Below are 11,219 nucleotides of genomic sequence, written 5' to 3'. Positions count from 1 at the left end.
GAGTCAGTCCTGAGCAGGCTGCGTCCGAGTGCAGCACGGTCCTCCAGGCCCTCCTTTCTCTCAGAGGTGGCCCGGGGGTGGATTGACGTGGCGGCGCCCGTCCAGGCCCGGGTGCGGATTCCCGAGGCCGGGGGAGGTGGTGTGAAGAGGGAGGGGAAGAAGGAGGAGCGCCTGGAACCGAAGAAGGCAGGCAGAGGAGGAGCCGCCTGAGGGGACGCGGGGCGGGCAGAGTTGCAGAGGACAGAGGTGGGGCTCGAGAGGGAAATGGAGGAGGAGCTGCTAAGGAAAGGGCGAGGAGGGAGGGGCGGGGCAAGGGGCGGGGGAGGGGGAAGCCTAGGCCTGGGGCAGAGGAGGAGCCTGGGAGAGAGGTTGAAAGAAGAGCAGCGAGAAGGGGCGGGGCGAGCCTGGCAGGGGCGGGGCGTGGGAACACCCGCCCCCGACCCCGGCTGTGAGGAGCGAAGATGGCCGGACCGGCCTCTGGAGTGGAGGAGCCGCCGATATCGGTGGCCGCGGCTCCGGTTTTGGGACTGTGACTCCGCGCGTGGCAGCGACCTGGGCCCTCGCAGCAGAGCGGGCAGCGCAGCTAGCGGCTCACGAAGCTTGTCGGGCGCCGGTGCGCGGGCGCCCAGCGGAGGATGCGCCGGGTGCGGCGGGCGGCTCCCCGCAGCCGCCCCGCGCCCGGGCGCCCGGCCTTAGTGCTGGCGGAGGAGGCGGCACGCGCGGGGCGGCCGCGGGCGGCGGCGGGCCCGAGCCGTCATGCCTTGGTTGAGCGGCGGCCGGCGGCGACGGCGGGGACAGTCGCGGGAGGCCCAGCGAGAGCCACCGCCTCCTGCTCAGTCCCAGCGGGAGCCGCCACCGCCAGCGCCCCCCGTCGCGGTCCCCGCACCCTCGGTGCCCTCGGTGCCGCCGCAGCCGCGGCCCCGTGAGAGCGCCGAGCTGCCGCTGCCCGCAGGCTGGGAGGAGGCGCGCGACTACGACGGCCGCGTCTTCTACATCGACCATAACACGCGCCAGACGTCGTGGATTGATCCCCGCGACCGGTAAGTGGGCCAGTGCGGGCCACGGAACTGGGCGAGGGTGCCACCGTAGAGGATGTGCTGGCGGTATGTCCAGCCCAGCGTGGAACAGCCAGGAACGCTCAGGGTGCCCCTGTCTCTGTGTCCCCTGTGTCAGGATCGGTGCTGAGACGGGGATCTGAGTGCCTCCATTCCCAGGATTGGAGCTTGTCTGTACCCCTCAGTCCTGGCCATGGTTGTAGCAATTCCAACTTTTGGGCCCAGAGACAGGATGGAGTACGGGAGGCCCCTAGGTCTTGGAGAAGATCCTGTATCCCTAGTGTTGAGATGGGATTTGAGCTTCTCCAGCCTCACATCCCTCCTCTCAGTATTGTGGCTGAGGATGGAGGTGACCGCTCTGGACTCTCCAGAACGAGAAGTTCCTATCTCCTCCCGGCCCCTTGTTGCGGGGTGGACACTGAATCGATCCCCTCACGTCAACTCCTGTCCGGGGCCTGGGAGCTGGGGCCCTGGAATTTCCTCTCTGGAGTCTGACGGATGGCCCTTTTTTCCTTTTTCTGCGGTGTGGCCTCGCCTATCCATACCCCGGGCCTTTGGTGGCCCACCACCCCGGCTTTGGCGGAACAGGGATTCCCAGCTCCTGGCAGATGCGAGATGCGCTGTCACCTTGGATCACAAACCGGTGCGCCAGTTTTGAGAATGAGGGAATGAGTTCCCTGCCTGGAGGGCTCAGCCTGGTTTTCATCCAAAGTCTGGTGCCAGACGGGCATTAAAAGTATTCCCAACCCTTCTGGAGTTAGGAGAGGCCGTTCCTAAACGTTTTTGGTGCTCTAGTGCCTTTAAAATCAAGTGAGTTAAAATTCTGTTTGAAATAGCCTTGTGCATTGTGGCCAGAATGGGATATGATTAGTCCCATATGCTTTTGGAGTAAGTGAAAAACAAGAGTTGAATTTAAGTTTCCTTTTTGTGCATGATATGCACAGGGCACAAAGTTGTCGAGTTCATGTAAATAAATCTGATCAAGTCAAAACAGATTCTTCTAAAAGCACTACCAGATTTCACTTAATTAATGTCATGTAATAAAGTTTCTCCTGGTTCCATAGGGGCAACTGCTTTTGGATGGTGTGTGTGTGTGTGTGTGTGTGTGTGTGTGTGTGTGTGTGTGTGTGTGTGTGTAATTGGGAATTCTGTTGAAATCAAGTATTTCCACTGGTTATCTGATATCTTGTCCTCTCTGGAGCAAGTTCTCTCCACCCTAGCCTGAATGCCAAAAAGGAAATACTGTACGCTTCCTAGCCATTTCAAGACTTGAAAAGGCCGGTGTGGTAACATTGTGCCTGCTTCCTCCCACCTACACAGGAAAGGCAGCCTTCATGGCACAGTCGTTTGAAAATAAACTTTTGAGGAGGGAAACTGCTAGCTTTTTTGAAGATTTCTATGGGTTTAGATAGGATAAAACAAATCTAAACAATCATGGTTCCCGAACATTCCCTCTAACCTTTGCAGACCTCTGGACACAGAAACCTACATAAATCAGATGACATAGAAATTTAAGTAAATGTGAGAGCCACATCTGTTTGATCAAACCTTGGATGATCCTGGAATTGGGGAACTACTTGAAATGTGATTCTCTTTTTGCAGTATTTCTGTTGAAATCCTAAACAACTGGAAAACGAACCAATTAAAACAGTGTTTAAAGCAGGGCATGGTAGCACATGTCTCTAATCCCTTGGGAGGCTGAGGCAGGAGGATCAAGAGTGCGAGGCAAGTCTGGGCTGCATAGCAAGACCTGGTCTCAGAAAAAAAGGTGTTTTGCTTAGAAAAGGCTAAGCCCCACATTATAAGGATAATATAACAATTGTGGCTATTTTACAAAAGAGATTTATAATGAAAAACATAAGTGTAAACATTTTATTTTAATGGTATAGCTAGCAACCTAGGTGCGTTTAGTCCTACATGAATTATCTTTTAGGATCTTCATCTCTGTAGATTTCTTTCCACAAACCTTTTTTTTTTTATTCCTGAATAACATTTTTACCCTTTTCAAACATTACTTAGGTTACAGATTTTAAAAGGCCCCTTTCTAAGTGCTAAGTGTTGATTGAATGAACAAAAGTGGATATTTTACATTTTTTTGTAAAGTAAAAACATGTGTGTACTTTTCTGAGACATTGTTTTTATAGTGAGTGAAAATTCAGCTGGGGACAGCTTGAACTTCAGCTCCCATAATACCTTGCACGAAATATGTATGGAATGTTCAGCAAGCCACAAACATTTCAGTGGAGCCTGGAAGGGTGTGCTAGTCATTCTTCCTCTTTGAAAACACAAGGTTGCCAATTTTTATAGGTGACTGGGAATCCTTTAAGGTTGTAATTAACTTTTATTATATGAACAAGACTGCCTATCAGGACACCATGTTTTCTCCATGTACATCTGACAGTTTTTGAATCTTGTTTCATGAAGAGGAGTAGAAAATGGTGTTCAAAAGAATTTCACCATATAGCTTCCAAATAGAAATGACATTAGAGGCAAGGGAAAAACAAGCTTTTGAAAGAAGATAAAATTATGGAGGAATGAATGAATGAATGTGGTAGGGTACATGAAAACTTTGTTTTCTTTGTTAACTTTGTTGTTAACTTTGAACATTATTTCATATGTAATTATTAAAATCCTTAATAGCAGGAAGTATACTGTTGTAAATAGAATAACTGAGGGCCAGAAGACGTAAACAAAATCTCTTCTAGAATGTTAAACTAATTATATCCTGTGTTATGTTTAATAGCATTAGATATTTCTAATTTAGCATATTGGTGAATTATTGGACCTCTAATTTTTAAAGTAATGAAGCACATGCAATTGTAAGGAGACATCTTTACAGATATGGCTAAACATGTCCATGAAAAAGTATCTCTATCAATAGAACATTTTAGTTCAACTTTGAACAGCCCTTGGATCTAAATTCACTCTTTTCGTAGATTGGTACTATTAATATGATTTCCATAGTCAGCTTAATGTATCCATAAATGTTGTGAAATTATTTTGCCATTTCTGTGACTTCACATTCACTTGAATAAGTCATATGTGGTTTACATATATTCTGCATATATTATCTTAGTGCACACTAACCACCTGATAGAAAGTTCTTTCTTCCTTCCTTGTTTCTGAGACAGGATTTCTCTGTGTAGCCTTGGCTATCCTGTAATTCACTGTGTAGACCAGGCTGGCCTCGAACTCACAGAGATCTGCCTGCCTCACCTTTGCTTACAGAGTACTGGGGTCAGAAGGGTGTACCACCACCTCCTGGCTAGAAAGTTATTTCATACAGAAAATAATTATAAATCTTGGACTTAGAAAATATAGCACAAAATTTTGCCCTTAAAAAAAACAATTTAGTGCCTTTGACAGTTGTATGTGTATGTGCTTCCTGCATAGTTCTCTTAAATTACTCCGCTCAAGGATCCAGTTGTTGAAACTGAACGTTTTTGTTTCTTGTAGCCTAATGGTAGTTGTACAGTACTGGAAATGAAGAACAGTAGGCAAAATCACATTTGAGGGCCACAAGATAGCTTAGTGATGACCTCAGCTACCTCCCCAGGACTCATGTGGTAGAAGGAGAGAGCTGACTGCCCAGAGTTGTTCTCTGACCTCCACATGCACACTTTGGCACATTCCCCTCTTCAAATTAAAAATAAAGCACTGTGAAATCATATTTGAGATCAGAGATCAGTGTAAATAATGGTTGACTGCTACGATTATGTCATGGCATGAGAGTTGAGGGCCATTTGTTCACTAGATGGAGTTTGACCCAGTGCCACATGTAAGAATTCTGTGGTATATTAAAAGTATTAAAAGTTCCTTGAGCAGGCGGCTTCTTCTTCTTCTTCTTCTTCTTCTTCTTCTTCTTCTTCTTCTTCTTCTTCTTCTTCTTACGGAAAAAGGACACACAAAATTTATTATGTGCTGGAGACATGGGAGTATTTGACTCCAAGCTTTTGCCTTAAGGAGAAAACAGTCTTGGCTCTGGTATTTGCTAAGTTGGAGCCTTCTATAACAGAGCCAGATAACACTGCTACCTTCTTGGAACCACTATTCAGTATTAATTAATAGGAGCTTGACTATATTTACCTCACAGAGTCTATTTCTGGGTTATGTGAACTGTCTAAGTTGAGCTTTCTGATAAACAACTTAATGATTTTTCCATTTTTCATTCTTTAAGATTATAGATAGTGTTTGTGTGAACACTGGGGAGTTTCTGGCTTTAAAAGCCATCAGGGGTCAGCCCCTGGAAAGAATCTTCCTTTTGTATCCATTTAGATGTCAGCTACTACTTTTCAGTCTAATATCTTTCTGTTTCTTCCCCTCTCTTTTTTTTCTCCAAGAAAAGTAAATGGAAAAGCCATTGATTTCCAAAAATAGCTCTCGGATGTTTAGAAGTCTCCAAGTTTCCCTCTCTTTCCTTTCACTCTGATTTGGGAAGTGGAAATAATGTGTATCACAGTCTCTGTTAGGTTCATTTCAGGAAACTCTGGGTCAAGTGACATGACAGGGTCACCTGGTAAGCCTGAGATAGGCCTTTTGGCTTCTTGCCCAGGGCCTTCTGCTGATGTTGTCTGCCTTTCCAATAAATTCAATCTGATGGAATAAAAGTTAAGTTGAACTCCATATAAATCAGTTGTCTCCATCTAAATCTAATAAAACAAAGAAATATTTATGAAGATTCTTGACCTCTCATCCTGGGACTGTATGTGGAGACAAGGTTTTTTGGGGATGGGGTGGGGGTAGGTAACAAACATATAAAACAAACAAAAGTGATAAAGGTTGTGGGATATGCCATGATTAATTCAGCTACTTAGGTGAAAATAAATTCCAATAAAAGGATGGAGAGGTCTCTTTTTTTAAACTTATACTATTATTTATCTTATATATTTTCTTGAGAATTTCATACATGTATATAATGTGTTTTGAACAGATCTATCCTGGTTTCTTTCCTTCTAATTTCCCACCTATTTTCCTCACCACTTTTCCCTTCCAATTTCATCTGTTCTCACTTTTAAAAAACTGACAGAGTCTACTTAATAGTGCCTGTATTTGCATGGGTATAGGATCATCTCCCGGGTTAATAAGGAGTTTTGGGGGAATTTTTATTCCTGAAGAAAACTTATTTTCTCTACAGCTGCCAGTTTCTAACAGGGTGGAATTTCACGAAGCCCTCCCTTATCCATGCCAAGATTTTAGCTAGGTTGATCTTGTGTAGATCTTACACAGGCAGTCACAGCTGCTGTGAGTTCAGGTGTGCAATGGCCCTGTGGCCCTGTGATGTCTAGCAGTCTCTTATTCTCTGTGTGCTAACCAGTTGTGAGTCTCTGTACTTATTGCCATCTACTGAAAAAGCAAGTGTCTCTGATGAGGTGTGGGTATTAGGATCTCCTTTCCGGCCTATGATCTGGCAAGTCACAGGTTTTTGGTTCAGTTAACAGTACCAGGCACGAGTTCTATCTTGTGGAATGGGCTTTAAATCCAATTAGAAGTTGATTGGTTACCCCCATAATACACCAGTGGGCATACTTTTCAGGGTGTACATTTGAAACCAGGAAACTAGTAAGGGGTCATAGGAATTTCAAGGGAAGGGGATTGAAGACAGGTGGTATGAAGGGGGAAAGGAAAATACGGAGCAGAAATGATTAAATGGGGTGGGTGAATGGCAGTGCAGGGTAGAGGAGGGAGTATGGGGAGGGATAACAACATGAAAGACCTTTGGAAGCCTACTACTGTAGAAATTCCCTAAATATACATATTCATATATAAAGAGTTTAAATTGAGTTATCTTCTAATGAGGGTTGCAGGGTACAAGGCCTCTCCTAGACACCAAAGACTATCAAATATATAGTCTAGTACCAGGTATGGGTCACCTGCTTTTGAGCTGTTGGCCAGTGGGCTTCCATAACTCCTGTGGAAAAAAAACAACAACATTGCAATCTGATGCCATTGTGCTTGGTTACCCTCAAGAACTTCATGATAAGATGTTATTGATTCTGAGCGGTGGTGGCGGCGCATGCCTTTAATTCCAGCACTTGGGAGGCAGAGGCAGGTGGATCTCCGTGAGTTCGAGGCCAGCCTGGTGTACAAAGCTACACAGAGAAACCCTGTCTTGAAAAAACAACAAAAAAGACATTATTGATAAAGATGCTTTCCAGACCTTCATGATAAGATCATATTAATGATTTATTTGAGTCATAGAACCTGGAGAAATCAAACTGGTACTGTGGGAAAAAAGTATTTAACAGTCTCGCCCTGCTAGGAGAGCTCTATTGAATATGGACTGGTTTTTATACTTGTCCATCAATATCTTGGAGCAAGATATTAAAATGATTATAGAACTGAGCAAGATAAAGAGGCCCATGAGAAAAGTTCTAGAGATGAGGAGGTGCTGAGTGTGTTCCAAACAAGTGAGAGAATGAGTTGAGATGACTGGCCCACAAGTTGTATGCGAAGGGCTGAAGACTTGGGCCAAACCATTCCTAGCTGAGATTGCCACAGTCTTGGGGCCAGAAAAGCTAGGAACATCTTGTTCAAACTCCTCCCTTCACACTTGAGAGCCCAGCTAAGTGGCATGTTCTGCCCCTAGTTAGAAGGCCATGGGCTCTCCCGACCCTTGACCTATTGCTTTGTCTAGCATGCACCTCAGCCATCCAGTCCACACCCATTTGAAGTATCCTGTCTCTGTTTATTCAGTTCTTCATTTGTTCAACAGGGTGTTTCACAGCCTCTCTCTCTTCAGCATTTTTCCAAGGTTTGGGACTCTAGTAAGTGATATCAGAAAGAGCCCTTCCTTTGTGAGGTTAATACTTTCCTTGCTGCACTTGAGGTTTTTTTTTTTTTTTTTTTTTTTCAGTAAGACCTCATCATGCAGTAAGGCTTCTCTCCTTTAGGATTCCATGCCTTTTACCCCCACTGCTGGAGACAGATCCCAGGGCTTTGTCAGTATCAGGCAAGCACCCTATCATTGAGTCAAACCCAAGGCCCTGGCTCTGTGGATATGGTAGACATATCATGTATCTTGTGTCATGTGCCAAGCATTTGCATGTTTACTTTCATCAGAAGCCAATCATGGCTGCATGAAGTATAGATGGACACATGATGAAACAGGTTGATGGGAGGTTGACACAGAAACCTCTTTCTCACAGCCAATGAGGGACCACGTGCTTGACCCTTCCCTAATCAGGCTCAATTTTATACCCTTTGTGCTGTTCTAGACCCACTGGATATTTTATCTTGCATTCATTGTTATTTGATCTTTATTCTCCTCTGCAGTACCATGACCCCTTAATGACAGATATATTAATGTCTTATTCCCTGTTAATATGTTACCCTTCATGACAAGATAGATTTTGCATATATGATTAAGTTAAGGGTTCTGTGATAGGGAGATGATCCTGCCTTATCTGGGTGGGTCCAATATCACAATGGGGCTTACTGGAGGGATCAGAAAGATAAGCATGAGACAGAGGTGAGGATATGAAAGTGGAGGCAGAGGTTGAAGTCACATGGCCATGAACCAAGGAATGCAGACAGTCTTTAGAAACTGAAAAAGGCAAGTAGAAGGATGTTTTCCTGGAGCCTGCAGAAAGGGCTTCAGCCCCTTAGACGCCTTGACTTTAGCACAGTGAAACTAATGCTTAACCTGTGAGATATCATACACGTGTGTTAGTTGAAGCCCCTTCGTTTTGGGTAGTTTGTCTTAGCATCAATAGACAAAACTACCATATTCCCATGCATTGCATCCTGAGGAGAAGGGAGACACCAGGTCAGCTTGCTGTCTTTAGTAACAGCCTCCCATTTGTCACATGCCAATAAAGCAGGTGCTATGCATTTTCCACCACTTTCTTGCAGTTCAGCTCTAAGATCCACCTTTCTTCCAGTTTGAGTATGGAGTCTTATATTAAGATACGATACTGTAGTACCTATGCTATATCCTGTCTGCTGATCTGAGTGGTGAGTAGGTTGAATATCTGACAGCAATTGACACTTTTGGAGGTTTTCTCAGCTGATGATGGGCCTGCACTAGAGAGATGTGGGGTACTAGGGCTAGAAAGGGCAATGTTTATGTTGGACAATTTGGGAGGAAAACAAGAAGTACAAAGGATTTTGATAATGCCTTAAGGTATGGCCAGTGACATGACCAGGTATCTCAAACTTCTTGTTACTGAGGCACTCTGAACCAATATGTAGGACTTCTTTTAGCTACTATTAGAAACATTCATTCTTATCATTTTGTGTATTTAATAATATAGATAGAAGTGAGAAGCCTGTTAGGTTATGCAAATGACTGTAGAGCTCACAGTAGAGTCCTCAAAAGTATCCAGACCATCAAAGTGTTACTAGACCAGGGTTTCTCTGCTATGGCACTCTTGGTATTTGGGGAAAGATGGTTGTTTGTTGGGAGGTGGTAGCATGGGATGGTCAGCATTATTCCTGGCGTCTATTCACTAGATCTATATGCTGGTAACAATCCTTTCCAAAACTCAATTTAAGGTGATCAGAAATGTTTCCAGACATTAGCACATGCCTTTGGTGGGCAGGCTATATCCCTTGGTTACTGTGCTTGGGTGGCTGTATTTTGATTCAAGCAGATCAGTAGTTCCTCTGGTACTATAGGTAAGCAGGTAATACCATTGAGGACTGATTTCCATGAAGAACAGAAGTTCTCCATAAGCATCTGAGAAGCCTTGAATCAGCATATGGAACTTTGGGAAAATGTGTTAGTATACATATTGCTGCATTTTGAGGGTAATCTCAACTGATAGGTATTTATGGTATATACATATATACAGTGGCACAAAGGAAAATGAATGTATTCATACTTCATTGTTTGGAGCTACCTGGGGCTGCAATGGTTCCCTGTGTTGCATGTGTGAGTGTATGTACACCTATGTTTGATATTGGCAGCCTAAAATCCTCTGATCCATGGAGTACCCCACTTGAGTGCACTGTAAAGCTGTGAGAGAGTTGCTTCTGCTTTTGTTCAGGTCTGGAAATGCACAGCAAGCATACACATTTCGAAAGCCTGCTTGTGGGTCTGTGTGATCCTCAGTGTTTTTCATCTGGAAAATTCTCTATGTCTTTAAATGGAAGGGGCTCAGGGAATGAGTGGGAAGAAGATGAGAGGAATGTTAATGCAAAGAACGAGGAGTGCAGCCAGGCTATCTGTACCACCCCCAGGTGGCTAGTTGTACAGTGTTGGTGGGTGAGCCACTGAGACAGACAGGACATCCTGAGCAGCTCCTAAGTACCAAACTCATTCCTATCAGGTGAGAAAACTGCTACCTGGAGCTTGGTCATGTAACATGGATATTTCTGCCTTTTAAAAAACTCTGTCTCAGAGTGTGGAGTTGACTCTATTACCCTTTTAATTAGTATGTCTATTGCTTAGTTTTAAAGATTTGAGATTTAATTCTCATACTATAAGATAATCAATTTTAAAGGGATATGACTTAGTGGCTTTGTTATATTAATGAGGCTATCAACCATCACCAGTATTGTACCCCCCCAAAGAAAACATGTTCATTAGCAGCCACTCCCTATCTACACCCAAAGCCAGTGAGTGTATCATCTCATAGACGTCTTATGGGGTTGCTCCTGGATAATTATTTGTAATATTCCTTTGTGTCTTTTTCAAAATGAAAAGTTAGGAAAACAAATTTGGAGATTGAAGGAACTAAGCAAAAATCTAGCTGTCTAAAAGAAATCTCCTTTCTTTTATCTCATCCATATTTTGTTCTGAGTTGTCTACACAATACCTAACACATAAATGTTGAATGTAATCATACATATGGGGACAGTGTTTACTGGTGTATAACCATAATTTTATATTTCTGTATTTCATTGAGTTTTTCTCTTATGTTCTACCATACTCAAAAGGAAATCCTTCTTACAAAGATGTCAGTGCCTCTATTTTGTTAGAATGGTTTCTCCTTATCTTGACTGAAGATGGGATCCATCTGTAGTTCTTGATAAAATTCTAGCTGCTATTAGATACTAGGTCTCAAATAGGGATGGTGTTAACCTCCACAGGACATCTAACAGTATTTGGAGACATTATGATTGCTACAACAGGGGATGACATATAGTAGGTGGAAGCCAAGGAGGGTACTAGGTATCCTACACAGAGTTATGTACAATGCATATGATAGTCCTCATAACAAA

General features: G+C 43.9%; 1 protein-coding gene across 2 annotated transcripts in view; it reads left to right on the top strand.

The window, feature by feature from the left end:
* The first annotated feature begins 435 nt into the window (after positions 1-435).
* Wwc3 (WWC family member 3) overlaps positions 436-11,219 on the top strand; it is a 102,861-nt gene continuing 92,077 nt past the window's right edge. For both annotated transcript variants that reach the window (XM_027431820.2, XM_027431821.2), the window contains exon 1: positions 436-1,040. In XM_027431820.2, the coding sequence (XP_027287621.2) occupies positions 757-1,040 (284 nt within the window). In that variant the 5' untranslated portion in view covers positions 436-756. The remainder of the gene's footprint in view (positions 1,041-11,219) is intronic.

This window comes from Cricetulus griseus, chromosome X, assembly GCF_003668045.3.
Source record: "Cricetulus griseus strain 17A/GY chromosome X, alternate assembly CriGri-PICRH-1.0, whole genome shotgun sequence".
Lineage (NCBI taxonomy): Eukaryota > Metazoa > Chordata > Mammalia > Rodentia > Cricetidae > Cricetulus > Cricetulus griseus.
The sequence above is the reverse complement of the archived record's forward strand: the minus strand, read 5'-3'. Positions and strand labels throughout refer to the sequence as shown.